Source organism: Microchirus variegatus, assembly GCF_963457635.1.
Source record: "Microchirus variegatus genome assembly, chromosome: 9".
Classification (NCBI taxonomy): Eukaryota; Metazoa; Chordata; class Actinopteri; order Pleuronectiformes; family Soleidae; genus Microchirus; species Microchirus variegatus.
Window position 1 is genome coordinate 15,372,021 of NC_139810.1, and position 19,013 is coordinate 15,391,033.

At 41.5% G+C, this 19,013-nt stretch overlaps 1 protein-coding gene across 1 annotated transcript in view; it reads left to right on the top strand.

Annotated features, from left to right (window-relative positions):
• Window positions 1-19,013, top strand: part of mtcl2 (microtubule crosslinking factor 2) — a gene marked incomplete at both ends in the record, with an annotated part of 81,081 nt that overhangs the window by 54,847 nt on the left and 7,221 nt on the right. Inside the window, 11 exons of the mRNA XM_083895433.1 lie at window positions 135-197; window positions 5,167-5,334; window positions 5,464-5,617; window positions 6,692-7,262; window positions 8,030-8,336; window positions 9,641-9,862; window positions 11,847-11,984; window positions 13,845-13,955; window positions 14,483-14,713; window positions 14,989-15,105; window positions 15,183-15,350. Of these exons, the coding sequence (XP_083751559.1) occupies window positions 135-197; window positions 5,167-5,334; window positions 5,464-5,617; window positions 6,692-7,262; window positions 8,030-8,336; window positions 9,641-9,862; window positions 11,847-11,984; window positions 13,845-13,955; window positions 14,483-14,713; window positions 14,989-15,105; window positions 15,183-15,350 (2,250 nt within the window). The remainder of the gene's footprint in view (window positions 1-134; window positions 198-5,166; window positions 5,335-5,463; window positions 5,618-6,691; window positions 7,263-8,029; window positions 8,337-9,640; window positions 9,863-11,846; window positions 11,985-13,844; window positions 13,956-14,482; window positions 14,714-14,988; window positions 15,106-15,182; window positions 15,351-19,013) is intronic.

Below are 19,013 nucleotides of genomic sequence, written 5' to 3' on the forward strand. Positions count from 1 at the left end.
CATTTTGTAGCTGTTTTTTTTTTTCTTAAGAATGTATTTTGCATTAAAAGATGGTATTGTTTTAATTTCAGATTAAACTCATTAATCATTTGAGAGTTGGTTCCTAATGAGACTCTGTGTTTGCTTTGTTGCAGAACTTCCAGAAGAAACGAGGAGCACGACCGAACAACAAACCTGACAAAAAGCCCGGTCCACAGGTAAGACACAACACACAAACAGAAACACACCCGTCTGTGCAGCATTCCAAGCAGGTTCCAAGCTAGCTGAGCCGATACTAAAATGTGACATCATCAGACTGCCACTGACCAAGGATTGGTCAGAGGGTGTCGTCAATGGTCATGAGCGCGACATTGAAAACAAGAATCAAAGCGAACAATGCCAAACTGCAGATCAGTTAAAGGGGACATATTATGCAAAATCAACTTTTAATAATTTGAATCCTTATATTTGGGACTCTGGAGGTCCTATCAGTAGACAAAGTGTGAAAAAAGTTGACTCACTCATATTTTTGTGGTCCTCCTCAGTCTAAGGCGATAAAACACGTGATGTTGACTTTCGCGCTCACTGGGACGTCACAATGCGCTTAATTTTTGGAATTGTTGTCTCACGGAGCTACGCTTTGTCACTAAAACACGCGAGAGTGCTGGCGAAGACAGCGGTATCCGAAAACCAGAAGTCTGCGAAAAGTTTTATTCTTGGCTCCACAGTGCAGCACAGAGTCCTACACACATTTCCAGCCTCAGAGGATTTATCTGTCCAGTGGATACATGTTATATGTGATGGCAATGTGCCTGCTAGATCCTGCAAATGATCACTTTTCTAAATGCTAATTGCTGTTAGCTCTCAGTAGCCTCTGTGGCTGATGTCATTTCCTGTCCCTTAAGTTTCGTTTTACTTTTTTTTAAGGTGAATCTTTAAGGTGGACCTAAAGAGATACTACTAAACCGAGCGTTATGAACAGGGCTGTTTTGGCAGGGTGATTGAACTGCTGTGGTGCTTCATCCTTATGCTATTTTGACCAAAGCATGTCACAGACATGTTCATTAGGACACCAGGGAACTAGTTTAACTTGGAGAAATAGGGTATAATATGACCCCCTTTAAAATACTCCCCCATCAAAAAGCTCATTTAAGGGGTCACAAGAGGTACAAGTGTTTGGTCCTCACATAGAGTTCCATACAAGAACACACACACACACACACACACACACACACACACACACACACACACACACACACACACACACACACACACACACACACACACATACAGGTTTGCACAGCTATTCTTTTTAAGACACTGCATTGACTTCCATTAATTCTTAGCCTAACCGCAATTCAAATCTCAGCTCTAAACTGAACCAGTTCAGAAATGTGCTTCTACCTCATTAGGACCTGGTTTTGCTCTTAATTGGGACAACAAGGTCAGTACTTATGCTAGAAGAGGTCTTTAAGACACACGGCACCACCACCATCATCACCACAGAGGACAACATAACATCTGTGTCAGATGTTGGCGGTGATGACGATGTTATTTGCTGCCGGTTTTGAGAAGAAGCTCATGGTACTGAACAGAGCTGCGGTGCTTGTATCCTCCCCCCTTTAACTGGATCTGCTCCAGAATTGAATGTGATCTTCCTTTCCTTGGTTCACACCCCACGTTTGTATTTCATTACACTTTGTTTATCTTTACAAGGACACTGTGCTATTATAAATAATTGCACCCATGTCATCTTAGAGCTAATTTGCATCTGACGCTCCTGGGCACGAGTTCAACCGACAGTCAAAAACCTATTCCACTTGGTGGAGTTCACAATGAGTTAGCGTGAAATATGTTGAATGACAAGATGAGGGAAGTCAATATAACATTTCTGTGTGTCATTATAAATGTGTCAGTTATCTGTTATTGCCATTTTAAACCAGTTTCTTTGGATCTTCATACATGTAGTCAAACCTGCAGATCCACCCAAGTGTGACTGAAATTCAGATAATTAATAACTGCAGATCGTCAGTGCCAGAGGCAGCTGTCACCTGTCACTGCAGCTGCTGCTCACTTTAATCCATATTTAACACGGTAAAGCAATATTTATCGCATTACGGTATAAAAAAAGAATCATTACTTCAGGCTTTCAGCTCCAGACGTAAAATTAAAAAGAAACATTCTGACATTATTAAGCCTGTTTAGGAGCATATGAAGAAGATATTTTTGTCAGTATTTTCACCAAGAGGAACATATAAAACAGCTCATTTATGACCAGTACTTGTGCACTATATGGTTTACAACCGTATCTGCTGAGAGGAGATTTTTGCTTTTGATGCTGTTTGGGGTCATGCAGTTTAAACTGTGCTTTCATGATTTGATATGAACTGGATGAATGTGTTAAAACACCAAAAGATAAAATAGATTACAGAATGAGATGAAAACATTGTTGACATGTCAGTTAACGGTGGAACTTCGGCAGCGCAACTCTCTCATTTGAGAGCATCAGCATTCAACAGATCCTCATCAAATCAACTTTCATTTTCACATTTTCTGCTTAAAGCACAAAGTTAGCACAGAGCAGACGTGTTCAGGTTGTCTGGTGCCTCCGGATGTCTTGCATATTTGATCACTGAAGCGTGTTTCTGCCACACAGCTCTTGATTGGGGCTGTTTGTGCCTCTCTTTGTTAATTATGACCCATTTCCTGTGGGGATCACACTCTGTCCAAACATGCCACATGAAGCAGATGAATCAACAGCTCCTGTGTTTCCTCTCACCTCCATCACTTCTTCCTCTCTGGACTCTATCATGTCCTTTAGGTATTTCTTCTTGGTGTAAATAAAACCTGTTTTCTATGCATTCCTACTTCTAAAAAAGATTTTCCTTAACCTAGGGCTGGGCTAGGGCTGGGCAATAATTCAATAACAATATGCATCACAATATCATTTCAGTCAGTATCAAATAAAACGAAGATTCAATAAACAATAGCTGTTCACCTCTATTGTTATTGCTTTTACCAAAAATATGTCATGTGTTTATTAATTTTTGTCCATAAAAAAGCTTAAAACCACAATTTATTTTAGTTTTTTCCAACTGTCTCCCAGGAGCAAAACTTCCATATTATCTAGGGCCAAACAAAGACATCATTAAAGGGGACATATTATGCAAAATCTACTTTTTTCTCATAATCAGGGCCTCCACAGTTACAAATATTATTTGTAGTCCGCTAAAGTCCGCTAAAAGTTATATTCTTGGCTCCACAGTGCAGCATAGAGTTCTACACAAACTTTCAGCCTCAGAGGATTTATCTGTCCAGTAGATACATGTTATATATGACGGCAATGTGCCTGCTAGAGCCTGCAAATGATCACTTTTCCAAATGCTAACTGCTGTTAGCTTCCATTAGCCTCTGTGGCTGATTTTTCCTGTCCCCTAAATTTCTTTTAGATTTTTTTAAGGTGGACCTAAAGAGATACTAATAATCAGAGTGTTCTGAACAGGGCTGTTTTGGCAGGGTGATTGAACTGCTGTGCTGCTTCATCCTTAAAGTATTTTGACCAAATCATGTCACGGACATGTTCATTAGGACAACAGGGAACTAGGTTAACTTGGAGAAATAGAGTATAATATGTCCCCTTTAAAACTGAATCATTGTGGTTTGTGGACAAAAACAAGACAAACAATGATCTACATTTTTTTTTTACATTTTCTGACATTTATTGAGATAATATTTTTGACCATAACCGTTTCATAATTTTTAAGTTCAGTTTAAAAAAGAGAGAGAACATCAGGAGGTACAGTAGTTCCCCCCTCACTATCCTTTCTATGTCACTGCTATAGTGTTAAGCTTTCTCTTCAAACCACGTACCATAAATGGTTTTAAAATCGCTTGGCCTGTCTTCCCTTAATGTGGTTGGAAATTGTCCATGAGCAGTAAAAACAAATACAGAGCTGCTTCCGAGCAATGGGTGCACAGGGTCACTTCAGGTCAGCAGGAGTTTACTGCACATAATGCACAAGGATCAGTGGTCCACTATTAAATAAATCAAAATTATAAATTATTGCACTAAAACAACCACAACGAGTCACCGTTAATGGTTTTGCATATTTACGGCTTCATCTGTGGCACATAAAAGCACCACAACCTGACAGAAACACAGCCCTCATTTATTACCATGGACAGTGTTTGTTATTCAGGTTGTTTTGGGTAATGCGTTAGGTGCCTACTCTGCACATCCTACACACACACACACTGTGCTACATTATCATTAGTCTGGAGTCCTGCTTTTACACCAGCTTAAGAGAAGGTTATCAACAGGATGTTTAGCTGCTAAATAGTCAACCCAGGCAAACCACAAATGACTGATTTCTTCTTTTCATGAGTCGGTTGTGAAAGGCTCACAGGGAATAGTTGGAGCAGGACTATGACCTCATTGTCTGGTTGCTGAAAGCCACAAGTTAGTCAAATGTCTCTCTGTCAGCTTTCTAAGTTCAAAGCGATTTTTAAAAAAATCTTAAAAAGCCAGTTCTTCTCAGGTGACTTACTCTGTTGTCATGCATTGTGCATTATGTTTAACTGACCAGATGTTTTTGACTTGTAGTTGTGAGAGATGGTGTTGCAATGGTTTGGTGAATAAATAATACACAACACACATGAACAAAAACACTAATATCTTCAGCTCCATAATTGACCTCCATCTTTGCAGCTGTCCATGTTCAAGAGATACTTCTCTTGTGTCCATATTTTGACAACATGTATATTATTTATAAACTAATTCATTTATTTATGATGTTATTTACCACACATGTAGCTGTTTAGGTTTCTTAGTAACTTAAAGGTGCAGTGTGTTAACATTTTTGATGCAGATATTTACATTTGGCAGAAATGGAATATGAAATATTCTGATGAGTGTACAACTACGTGAATGCATATCAATGGTTTCATTGTCTTTTGATATAAACTAATATGCTAATTGAGGGCATATTAGCTTATTCCACAGTGTTAACTTAACACAGTAAACTTAAATGAAATGTGTTTGGCCTTTTTGTTCAATGAATTACCCGATAAAACAAATCGTATTTTGAAATAGCTTCTGATTTGTGGTTCATTGTTTCAGTGGTAGTTACTAGTTTTTGTACCAGCGTTACCTCAGTGCTCTCTTCGTGTTCTGTCCCGTCACTGCAGGAGGACAGTTCAGACCTCAAGTGTCAGCTCCACTTTGCCAAAGAAGAATCGGCCCTGATGTGCAAGAAGCTGACCAAACTGGTGAAGGACAGCGAGGCCATGAAAGAGGAGCTGGCCAAGTACAGGTCGCTGTACGGAGACGTTGATGCCTCGCTCACCGTGGAGGAGGTGAGGGCTAGATGAGGAGAATAGCATGACCTCGCATGCTGCGTTCTTTGGCTCACTGACACTGATGAGATTTACTCTTAAGGTTCCAAAATGTTCAATACCCAGTTGATTTTTGACAACTGTCCACAGGTTGCCGATTCCCCACACACCCGCGAGGCAGAGGTTAGAGTCCATCTGAAGCTGGTGGAGGAGGAGGCCAACCTGCTGAGTCGACGTATTGTAGAGCTGGAGGTGGAGAACCGGGGACTCCGAGCAGAGATGGAAGACATGAAGGGACCACAAGGTAGTTTCTAAACCTGTTTTTTAAAACCTGTTCGATAGGTCGAGTATTAATATGTGCATGTTGTGTCCCAGATGTGTTCACTCTGATTAAACATTTTTAAATGTATGTATGCATTTTAAATGTTTTACTGTAAAATATGACTGAAAGTAGATGTTGAAAAACCAGCAATGCTTTTGATCACAATACTATTGTTTGACTAAAGCCCACCACACACTCAAGGATAATTGATTTTAGGCTGATTTGAACAGATTATCTGTCCAAATTATCCTGTAGTCTGTGGAGTTAACTCATGCGATTTTAATGTCAACAGATGGATTCTACCCGATTTCAAATCGTGATATTTCCCACTGAACAGTGATTCGGTGGTGTGAGCAGAGCCTCGCAATAACCAATGAGAGCGAGTCGACCGGGAAACGGATGTTGCGTACTTTTGTTTAGAACCGTACCTTGTACAAGTTGAATCTGTCTTCTCAGCCAAGAAGATTTCAGCCACTTTTTGCGTTTCACAGCACAAGGCAATGCACACAACAGCTACGACACCGACAGTCCACCTCCATGTCTGTTTATATTCTGAAGTCACGCTAGATAACACAGTTTCTGTGAGATCCCAAATCCCTGGAATCTCAGTTCATGGTGTCTGTGGTCTTCTAAGTTTTTAAAATCAAATCAGATTGTTGTCTTTTTCTTTCTTTTTTTTTGCATTACTAACTTATATTTAATTTAGTCATCATTAACCTCGTTTTGTAGTTTTAATCCTTTCATTGAAATGTAGTTTATGAAGCTACAACCAGCTTATTTTGGCTTTGTTTATTGTCAGTTGACACCACTATTTTGGCCAAGCTCTGTGCTCGTGAGGGCCGCTGAAGAACAGAACGTCTCTTTGTATAATACAACAGCACCAAAACCCTCATCCAACAACATGACTAGAGCTGAGTCAACACCTGTGTGATTCCGGTTCAATAAAACCTGAACATTATGACATAAACAAGAGCTGTTGTATTAGACTACATTAATTTTAAGTGTGTGCACCAAATAATCCATTGAAATGCAATCATCACTTCTTTCTTGTTTTAGATGGACCTCCAGAACTCACTGGGGTTGGTGCCGGTCTCGGCGTTGGCCTCAGTCTCACAGGAGGAGCCATGGTTCTTGGAGGAGGGGCTTCCTCTGAAAACGTCATGGAGCTCCAGAGACACCTACAGTTTGTTGAGGAGGAGGCGGAGCTACTAAGGAGGTCACTGATCGAGATGGAGGAACAGAACAAGCTCCTGATGAATGAGATCAACCGCTATAAATCAGAACTCCCCCCGCTGATGTCCACACTGTCGTCCAATTCGCTATCGTCGTTGGCGGACGGGCTGCTCAATGACAGCCCTGTCCACACGATACAGGAAGGGGCGGTGCTTATCAGCACAGACCCGCCTGCCCAGGAGGAGGAGCTTAGTGTGGCGAGGCTTCAGATTGGAGAACTGAACGGAAAAGTGAAGAAGCTGCAGTACGAGAACCGAGTCCTTCTGTCCAACCTGCAGCGCTGTGACCTGGCCTCCTACCATGCTCCTTCCTCCTCATCCTCATCATCTTCATTACGTCTAACTCTGGAGACGGACGCAGAGGCTGGAGACTCAGCTGAGTGCCTCCCCACCAGGTGGGTTTTATACGTAATATACTTTCTGTTAATACACTTTTCCTTTCACCGACTTATCGCATTTTCTACTCGGTGAATATAAATAACAGACCTGCCATACAGTGCAGTTAATGTCTGATTTATGGCAGTTCATCCGCGTAAACAATAATGTCCATCTAATGCTAAATAAAAAGCTGGTGGATAACCAAAGAGGAGTAACCCTCTTGGCACCGTGAACGTTTGGGCAAAATTTCATAACTATCCATCACATTTTTTAAATGACATTTAATGTAGCCTGACAGAAATGAAAACTAGATGCACTCAAAAAGCTCAGACCTCCGCCAAGGCAGCTCAGCCTCCCACAAAATAGCGATACAAATACAAATACAAACGGCCAAATTTAATCACTTGTTCCTGGTCCCATTGTGCACATTTCCTGATTGTGCACATTTCCTGATTGTGCACATTTGTCTGTGACTTTTCCAGTTATCTTGCTAAAAGACCGACAGACAGACAAACTCAGACGAAAACATATACTTTACCTCCTGGCGGGGGTCAATAATGAATGACCATATCAGCAGATTGATAGTTAATATTTGACAAAAGCAATCCCACCACTTTCTGCGGTAAAACACATCCTCAGCAGATGGAGTTCATCCATATTAATCTGTGAAACTCATTTTAGGATAATTGTTCAGTCCATGGTTCAGTTTTAACTTATTAATTTCAGTTTTGAAAACTTAAACGAACAATAAGTCCTTAAGGTGCTCTCTGTGTTTTCCCCTCAGCCCGCCCCACCGCAGAGAGCCTGTAGGGGGCGAGAATGACGCCCTTGAGATCAAGGAACGGAAAAAGAACATCGAGGACAATGCTGACGCAGCAGCCGCACTTCCTGGTTGCCTAGGGCAAAAGGACCATGATGCTTTGCTGGCCATGAGGGACCAGGCTCGCCTGGTTTCCACGGCGATACAGCTCCTGACCTCCCCCGAGTCAAACTGCCTCTCCTCCTCCTCCTCTCCATCCATCTATCACAAGGTCTGCAGTAACGAAGCAGCAGAGGCGTGCGACCTGGAGAAACCTCAGCCTCACAGCCAGGTACATGTCCTCTGTTTGGTGCTCTGGAACTCTACTGTCAGATTAGATGTTGTCATTAGACCTTTTTAATCCTTTTTCATGAAGTCCACTTCAACAAAACCATTGGCAATGGAAGCAAAACTGGTTTCTCTTTTTGTCGGACTTGGTCATTGTTCATTTTTAAGAGTCTGAATGATGATCACTTTAAGATGCAGAGATGTTTCCGTTGTATCAACTTTGCTATAAATAAATTGTCCATATTTCGTTGCATCAGACTTTTGTAGGATACTAAATCAATATCTGCATAGTTTCCTTTCTTCATATTCTCTGCACAAAGTACTGTGTCGTTAATTTGGTTTACTGTGTCCTTTATAATTATGAGATCAAGTGTGAAGCTCTTAAATATGCGGTAAAGTACAAGTTGACTTGCTGTCCGCGGTGCACCACAGTAGACTCTCCATTGAATGAGTCAATCCATGTGAATCAGGAGAGCGCATACATCCATCCAACACTTGCAACACCCCATCTAGGAATGCTTAAGAAATGGGAAAGGAAAAAAACAAATCTAGCCCATTAACCCCTTATCACCACCAGGATAATCAGGCCGCCTGGATTTATTTTGATTTTATCTGCTGTAGAATTGTCATGTTCAACATGTTCAAGGAGTTCGTTCTCCTGCCCCTTTTTCCAAAATAACTTCCACTTTCAATATCTGGCAGTTATTCAACCATTTAGAATAGACGGTACTGAGAAGCTAACGTCACAAACGTTGGAGAATCTTGTCTGTGATTGGACGGTCATTCCGCGGAAGTCGGTAATCTCAGCTGACATAGAGCGAAAAGCAGGGTCACACCCTGGACAGATCGCCGGTCCATAGTTTTGGAATTTTCTAGACATCACAAACGGTCTAGGAGTTACGGTAGTGAGGAGTACGCATGCCAAATCCTGTTAGCGACGACATGATGGTAACAGAAGGGTTAAACTCGATCCACTCCAAATGTTAATAGGCTCATTCTTGAGTAATGACCCATCACACCACAACATGTCTTGGAAATTGATTTTGTAGTTTAGGAGTAATCTCGTGTAAAGCCGGAGAAACAACACTGAAAACAAAACCTTTGTGGTCAATGTGATAACAGAGAGTCTTAAAGAAGATAGAGCTAAAAGCCTCTTTATTTTTCTAACTGCAGCTTCTGTGCCACGTTTTCTTGCTCTGATTGTTAATCCACCTGCACCTCATGATAAATCTGCCCACGTTTTCCCCTCAGTCAGCCATTAATGACCATCTGTGTGCTGATAAATATCTGTCTTTGTCTTATCCGCAGATCTCTGAGCTGTCTGACCTGGCAGACCGACCTCTGGTTGGTGCTCTGACCAGCAGGCTTCAGGCGCTACACAGCCAGCTGCAGGCCTTTGTAGAGCGGGTAGACTGTGTGGGTAAACCCCCAGCAGGTGGGAGGGACCCTCAGGTGGAAGGAGCCTCTCCTCCAGCCTCACTCATCTGCTCTGGAGATGACCAGGATGGACTTAACGCTGCAGGGGAGAAGGTAAATGACAAGACAACACACTCCTCTCCTTCACTCTTTGTCACACTTTCTCTTTCATTTACCATCAGGCTTTATTTTATTTTGGCTTGTTTTGTTGTTGGGTTTGTTTCTACAGTTTCTTTTGCTGCTCTGTATAATGATGTGTGGTCTAGGACCTCATCATGAGTTTGGCTGACTCACACTGCTGATCACATTTTAACCTGCTGCATTAAAGTGCTGGGTGGTTTTACACAGCATGCTCAAATCTGACGCACAAGCATCATCTAATTCAGTCTGGCCTAACAGACGAGATACAATTGTAAATTGTAAAATAGTAACAAACATGAATGTCAGATTTGAGCCTGTGTGAACCTCTCCACACAGTTCATTCATGTCCTTTGCATGCTCTTGGATTTCCTCCTGACCTGGTATTTAGACACTGCTTTAGGCCTCAAATGGAGCCTGTTTGTTACATGAGGAGATAGTGAGGTTGTCTTTTTTTTAATGTATGTACAGTACATACAGTATGAGTGTGGAAGAGCAATAAATCTTTACTTTTAAAAATCACTTAATTTTTTTATCCATGGATTTACTGTAGTCTCATTAATGATTCAGTGCCCACTTTTAAATTGACTAGTTCATAATAAGAACTACTTCCTGTCTGCCACAAGGTTTGTTTTGATAGTTTTTGTTTCAAAACTTGTGTTTGGTTTCATCCTTCTATTGTAGCCCCTTTGATTGGTCATAACAACATATTATAAAAGCATTTAAATGTTAGATAAATTAGATTACAAAACTAGAAGTAAGAAACAAAGACCGTGAAGAGTAAAGAATAATCTAACTGGGATTATGGAGTTTGCTTCTTTTTTTTTTTTTTTTTTTTTTTTTATTTACAAAAGAGAGTTGCGAAAGCTGCACATGAGACAACAAGCCTGAGCTAGATACAGTTACACAGAAAACTCTGCTGGGAAATTCTTAGGTTGTGGTTAATTTACTGAGAACATGGGCTGTGTTTTTAAGTATATAATTGGCCACATAACACGAACACTATAAGACTGTATTTAGAAAGTTCATCACAGCAGTGTAGATTGTACATTTGTACATATACTACTTGAAACACTTGAGGAGAATCATCACTTCTTATTATTCAAGCTTGGAAAATTAAAATGTTATTTTAACAAGATGTTTTTAAATGAGAATGAGACACTTTTTTTTATTGAATCCTGATTTGTTTCTTTTCTATTCTGATCGTATGGAGGAAGCTGTGATGCTATGTAGCCTTGACTAAGAAAACTGCACTGTTTAGACTCCATTAGAGGCCAATTCTGAGTCCCAACACCCCACCGATCTCTCCTTCCCTTCTCTCCTTCCCTTCATCCCCTCCCTGCTTCCCTCTGCACGGGCACCATAACCGTCGGTTTCTGCACTTCACTTCCATCTCCTCTTTTCCCTCTATTTAAACCTCCTTTCTTCCACCCTTCACACACAACCCCCCTCACTGCTTTTCTGCTGTCTTCTTATTCACTTTCCTTTGCTTCTCTACTCTCCCTGGACATTTCCTCCGAACCACCTTACTCTCTTGCCTTCCTTCCTTCATCTCCCTCTCATTGCTTTCCCCCCTCATCTCTCCTTCTTTGTTCCTGTCTTCCATCTGTCTCTCTGCCACTCCTCCTCCTCAGCCCTTCATCCTACCCTCCATCCTCCTCTTCTGTCTTTTCTCCACTCTCTCCTTCTCCTCTCTGACCAAGCTCTTCTTCCTCTACATCCTTTTCTTTGTCTTGTGAGCTCCATCAATTATTATTTTTCTGAATGTTGTCACATGTATCGACACCATCTTGGTTGTATTGTTTTCTTATTGTTGTCTTTATTTCTGTCATTTCCTCCTTTTTTTTTTAATTATTATTTTTGTTCCACAACCTCTCCCTTGTCTCTCCCTCTCTCCTCTATGATTTTTTTTTGGTTTCATTTTTCCTTTCTTCATTTACTTGCCCATGCGTGCATCCAGCAGCCTGATTATAGGGACCAATCAGAGCCAGAGGTGAACAGTCAAACTGAAGAGAACAGCCAATCAGAGAGTAGCGATGTGCAAAAGCAGGAAAACAGCCAGATGGAGCAGCAAGAGGAGGAGACCCATGATGCACTGGTAAGACACTCTCTCAGGGCATGTGGCTGTGTGTGTGTTCTTGTATTGCTGTCTTTGTGAGGACCAAAAAAAGTATATACCTAACGAAGTGAGGACATTTTGGCTGATCCTCCCATTCTGACACCCCTAAAAATTTATTTTTTAGGGTTAAGACCTGGTTTTAGGGTTAGAATGAGAATTCGGTGTTGGTTAGGGTTAGGCAATTAGTTGTGATGGTAAGGTTTAGGGTAACGGTCCAGGTAATGGAGTATGTCTTTGGATGTCCTCACTAGAAATGCTGTTCAAGTGTTCAAATGTGTGTTTTCAAGATGCAAGGAAAGAGACATATTTATACAAATTAGTTTAACATTTAGTTTGACAAAAATACTCACTCAAAGTCAAATTACCTGCTTTTTTAAGTTTCCGATGCATTGGCCTTCTTCTTCAGTCGACATCATAACTTAAATATTTGGTACATCTAATGATGGGATATCCATTCACTCCTTCTTTTCAGAAACAGTGGGTTTTACACACTAGGAAGGATGTTGTTTTTGTTTGTTTGGCTAAACAAACAAAAAGTGATTATAAACTTATACAAGCATATTCATAGGTAGTTGCTATTTCTGCAAATGAAACCCTGCTGAATATGACACACTACATTTTAACATTGAGGTGAAGACTTGGGTTATAATACAGTATAATACAAACGTACTCTTATTATACCTGTGGAAATATACATTCTCTTTCTCTTACCATACACGTAAAAGAAACACACAACGAATGAAGCTTAAAGCAAACTCAGCATCACAGAGCTGTCAGACATAAACAGTGGCTTCATCGTGAGCTGTGAGTCTAATGGGAAGAAGAGACCTTTGTTTGGTTGACCTTTTACTGGTGTGTCCATGGTAACCAGGGGTTTGTGTGCCTCCACCTTTGTGAGCGAACAAAGACGAAAAAGAGAAGATTAAGACGGAATGAAAGACGAGGAGAATACGTAGGTTTGGGATATTATTGATCCAGAAAACCTGTGTCTGAAGCAGCAGTGATGGATACTGATGAAACCACATGGATTAGACTGCAGCACATTTTGGGAAATGCTGAGAATTAGGATTGTCCACATTCATGTCCACTTTCGCAGCGAACTAAAATATAATTATGAAGCAAAAACCTGGATTCAGTGAGCTTTAATGTCGCATCAAGAATGTAAGAGGGAGAAACTCTGATCAAAGCTCAAAAATGCATTTCTTACATTGTTAGAAATGTATGATGAATACCATGCTTTTACTATTTTTCTTTCTGGAATCACTCTGAAATTCACTGCACCCTGCACCTGGACACAGATAAAAAAACAAACACTTTATAGACCACAGCTGTATTGATAGCTCATCAAAGTGAGCTGTTATAATAGGTCATATGAGGTCATTCTTATATTGTGGTCTTATTTTTGGAGGGTGGTGGAGGGCAGGGGGCTGCTTAGCCCAGTGGAGAGTGAAAGAGGACATTAATGGTTCAGTGGTGGGTCGATGGATCGCACTCACTCAGCAGCCAAATGAGGCATGAGAGGGAGGAGGTTCGTCTGTGTGGATGTACAGTAGTGAGGTCTGATCTAAAAGGGGTTTGAGCATAAAACTGACATGTTATTTGCTTCATGCACATGATTGTTGTTGTTGTTTTTTATTATTTTGAACTCTTTCCTCCCTTGCTATTTCTCATTCCATTACCGCTTTCATACTTTTTCTCATTAATTTCTCTGCTTGTCTCTACCTTTCACCTTGTTCCCCTCCTCTGTCCTCTCACTTTCTTCCATTCCCTCCCTCCCTCCCTTCTCTGCCGCTCCTTGCACACACATTATATCCTCATGTTCCTCATTTTCTTCTCCAGACCTCCCAGTCTAGTGATCTCGATGTCCAGTTTTCTGACGCTCAAGAAGCTCAGGAGCAGCTGGAGAAGGAGAGTCTGACTCAGAAAGAAACCACTGTCAAACTTACTCAGGTCAGTTTGCAAAAAAAGAAAGAAAAACAAAAAAAACAAAAAACCTTCCTTGCCACTCTTGCAGGACGTGAAGTTTCTGACTCATCCAAGAAAAAGGCGAGGCTGAAATAAGCATTTAAATGATGAACACAAACAATTATCCAAATGTAAAGTGCTAAATATAACCAAATACGTTACTATGTAATTCCTAAATTATGCCAATGGGCTACACATAATAATAGACATAATTTCTATATGGCTCTAACACAGACTCTGATAAACCTCACTCAAACACAAGCTCAAACTCACACAGAAACATTGTTTTTTTTGCAGACTCTGAAACACCAGGTGTTTGGCAGCTAAAAGAAATACTGTCTTGTGTATCTTGGAGAAAGATTTGCCTTGCTGCGATTTATTTATTGCACTTCTCTGCATTTGTGAGCATATGTTTTAAAAATTAAGACAAAGGAAATGGTCACTAAAACAGCAAAATGAAAGGTTTTGGCTTCCTGGTTGTCTGGTTTCAAAAGTGTCTCCCACTCTCTCAGCTTCAGGAGGAGCACCAGAAGGCTCTGCTCCGGCGCGACTTCCAGCTGCAGAGTTTGGGTCTCCAGGCTCGGCTGCAGCAGAAGTTATGGAACCAGGAGAGGACTTTGCTGGTCCAGGAGTCTCAGCACCTTAAACAGGCCCTGCTACTGCTCAGCCTCAAACTACGCTGCTTCCTCAAACAGTGGAGACTCGGCTGCAAGAAAGACACAGAATGGAAAGACGTCTTGGAGGTATGAAAAGGACAAAGTCTTCAGGATTTACTTGAACACAGAACGCTCCCTCCTGAACTAAATGTGTATCTATTGATTATTTAATTTCCACCTTGGTTCTGGTTCAAGTAACAATTACCAAATTATCATTCAGCCTTTAGGGGAAAATCTTTTGAAGTTGATTCTGGTCCAAAAGCAGTACACCGTTCCCTTTTTGTCAAATGGAAAAAGTGTTTATATATGATGTGTTAACCACATTTATATCAAGAAGAAATTAAACATTTCCTGCTCCTCAGATAAACAGCCTGAAGGATCTCTACCTGCTATTGGAGGAGGAGAACCTGGCAAGCCCCGCCCACCAGACTGACAAGAGGTCTTCTGCTGATGTGCATCCACTCAGCCCAACTATCAAGGTAAACAGAGTGACACACACACACACACACAGACACACACACACACTCTCTTACACACACTCTGTTGTTTCCTGTAGTCGAGTGCTGTGAGCAGTACTTTGGCAGACCTGAGGGTGGCGCTGCAGGATCTGAGTGGTGAGCTGCGTCAGGAGAGACAAGGCTCACAGGAACTCACCCAGCAGTTTGCAAAGGCCAAGGCATCATGGGAAGTGGAGAGGACGGAACTACAGAGCCTCATCACACAGGTGAGGAGGAGGAAAATCGGTGCACCGTGTTATGTACGATTCTTCAGTTACTAATCCATTACTGAAAGAGATTCACCGGTTTGAGTGTTTTTATGGTTTGCAGACAAAGCAAGACATTTGAGAACATACTTCTCAGTCTGTCAAGTGGTTCATTTGTACATCTAAGCCTTTTATTCTCTGTCTGTCTGTCTCTTATCAACAGGTGGTGGGTTATAGTTTTAATGCTTTCTCCTCTGCTCCTCCCTCATTGTCTCTCCGTCTCTCTCATAACAGCAGCAGAGTGCTAATGGCCTCTGAGACAGAACACAGCCTGTGTTACTGCCTAGTAATTAAGATATAAAAGAGGGAGCGATAGAGAGCGAGAGCGGAGGAAAACAAAGAAGCCTAGTGAAACTAAAAATGCTTTTTTTCTTACCTCATGTCCCTGAGCATGTAATAAGTCATCTAGCTTTTGTATGCAAAACCTTTTAAATCCACATGTTTGGTATGTGGATTTTTAAATTCACTCTTTCAGAATCCTTTGTTGCAGGCAAATCTGTGAACACATCACACATGTGTTTGTGTCGGTTGGTATGAGCTGGTCATTCATACGACCCTTAAACCTCAGCCCCAGCTCGCTCTGTCCTGCTCCTCAGATTGTGTCCTTGCTTTGTGGATTCAGATCATTTGTCTTCTGATTAATTTGGCACGAGAACAATTGTGACAATGTGACATAACTGCAGGTTTTTCATGACATTAAATGACTCGGCAAACATTTGTGATAAAAGAGTTCACAGCAGTGATTCACTTTAGCGAAAAACAAACATGAAGTTTATTTTTCTATTTTGTGTTAAACTGTGTGCGTGTGAGTGAGTGAGTGAGTGAGTTGTACAGTGAGGTCATTTTTACGAAGTGGGGACATTTTAGTCGGTCCTCTCTTTGTTTTCATTGAAATCACTTCCTTAGGTTTTAAACATGCTGTACTCTGTTTTAAAGAGAGGTCCTCAATTTGGTACAAAAACCTGTTCTCCAGCCTTGGTGTTTCACACACTTTTTGCTCTGGGGCTCTACCTGCAGACATGTTATGGTACTGCACCCAGTAGTTCTTTATAGACGTCATTCCTGAAGTAGATATTTGTAATTGTGTTGATTTATGAAATGGAAATGCTGGTCTTCACTTTGTCAGTACTTTTACCCGGTCCTCAGTATGCAGCAAGTACAAAAATGTGTGTGTGTGTGCGTGTGTTATCTTGGCCTAGATCTCACAGCTGGAATCAATCTCTCCCCTGCCAACAACGCACACTGTTAGGTATGCCATCACATACGCTAACCAGCACAACAGCATCAGTGCCAAGGCAGAGTGCAGCGATGCCTTCAGCTGTTGCTTGGTTGAACCGGTCAACTCCATTTCAAAGCCCGTCAAAGAGCTTGACGTGAAATTATCTTCGCCACTCAGCCTGATAAATAAACACAGTCAAATGATTCCCAGAGCTGTGAAAAGCACACAGGAGTGGACGACGCTGACTCGTCTTCCTCCTCTTCTGTCAGTCAGCCGTGATAATCTGCAGAACAAAATATTACAAACACCTGCCGTCTCTGCGATGACACAAGATGAGCAGCTGAGGTTCTGAGAGCTTGGTCATCACATCTGTTTATTCTGCATACATACGTGAAGGGAGGGGGGAAATGACTAAACAACTCAGACATCTTTGCAATGTGTAACACAATATTCAAAGACAGCAAATTAGTATTAGTTGTTTCCCCCCCCCAGAATGAGCCTTTAGTATTCCTATCAGGAGCTTGGTCTATGGAGGCCACCATTTTGGACCACTATGTGCTTTTTCATTATACAGTTCTAGCAATAATTGGCTCGACTTGACTCTTGACGTTTAGCGATAGTACCTGCTGTGGCGAGGTTCCAAGTGAGCTAAGCCGATACTAAAATGTGACGCTAACAGACTGCCGGCCACTGATTGGTCAGAGAGTGTAGACACTGGGTGAGTCATGAGCGCGACGTCCGACACAAGAATCAAAGCAAACAATGTCGAACTGTAGATCAGTTAAGAAGACTTAAAAATCCTGAAAACATGCTTTAATCTCCAACATTTAACAAAGGAATCTGGTGTATTTAGTGAGAGCACTGCTGAAAGCAGGCAATGTCATGCAGGAAGTACAGAAATATTCTGTGAACAAATCTTTTTAATCAACCAATTCTAATGATTCAGTTCCACCCAAAACACCTGCTTTACAAGTCACTAGTTTTTGTCTGTGTCACGTATATAAAACCACATCATGGCAGTAGAGTTGAGTAGTGCTTAGAACTTTTATATGGAAAAGCGCATCTAGATGCTATATGAAGGCTACTATAGGCTCTCTAGCAGACATGGAAGGGAAGGGTGAGGGAATAAATACTATAACTGTACTATAATGTAAAGGTTTTGAGTAAACAGAACCTGAAGTCTCTGAGAAGGATGATTCTGAAATAAAAAAAATAGATATTTGTAAATTTAAAAAAAACATTAAACCTGGTAAATGGTGAGTAGCGAGTAGTGAACGTAATCCGCTGGTGAACAGCAGTGATCCAGTAAAATCGTCCCCCTCTTAACACCTCAGCAGCAAACCTCGTTAAAATGTGGTGCTCATTATGCCGCGTTCATCGTTAACAGGATACACTCTGTTGCCATAGGATACGGGAGCTGGGCTAAGTGTGCGTCTGTTACGCTGTGATTGGCTCCCAGACAGTTCCATTAGTGCCTTATACGGTGCCACAGAGCCAGACTGAGAGAGAGAGGCAGCAGGAAGATTGATGGGTCTGGTGTGTGTGTGTGTGTGTGTGTGTGTGTGTGTGTGTGTGTGTGTGTGTGTGTGTGTGTGTGTGTGTGTGTGTGTGTGTGTGTGTGTGTGTGTGTGTGTGTGTGTGTGTGTGTGTGTGTGTGTGTGTGTGTGTGTGCGTGTGTGTGTGTGTGTGTGAGTGTGTGTAAGTGTGTGTGTGTGTGTGTGTGTGTGTGTGTGTGTGTGTGTGTGTGTGTGTGTGTGTGTGTAAGTGTGTGCTTGTTTGTCAAAATGATAGGCCTGTAGTGTCGGCTGTGTGAACTATGAGGCTCAGACGGAGGAAAAGGGAAAGCTGAGCTGCTCATAAAAATTTAAAGCAATCCCACCTAGAGGCTTTGTGACTACAGGCCAGATTTATTGGGGGTGAGGAAAGGGGAGAAAGAGCTAGAAATAGAGGGTGAGAAAGCTGTAGAGAGAGCGGGAAGGGAAGGGGCACCACAAGCTTTGTTGTTTTTATGTCTGGCATTGACATTTTGATTGGAATGAACAAACTGTACAGGCGATCTGTCCATAGCCTATCGCCCTATGTCAGCTGAGATTGGCACAGCTCCCCTCGCGACCCTCATGTGGAGGATAAAGGGGTAGAAGATGGATGGATGAACAAACTGTCGATGAGTTTAACTCATGTTTATCTAAATGAAAATTTTGTCAACAGATTAGCGACAAACGCAGGTTATACCAGTCACATTAATTAGGGTTCTGCACTATTACATTGTATGGTTATTATAGCATTGACAAAACAAAAGAAGGCAAAAGAAGAGAAAATAAAAACAGAGTGAGGTGGAGAGAAATGACTTTGAAATTTGAAGTAGTAAAGTATGATTTATTTTTATTCAATGAGCCACAAAGAGT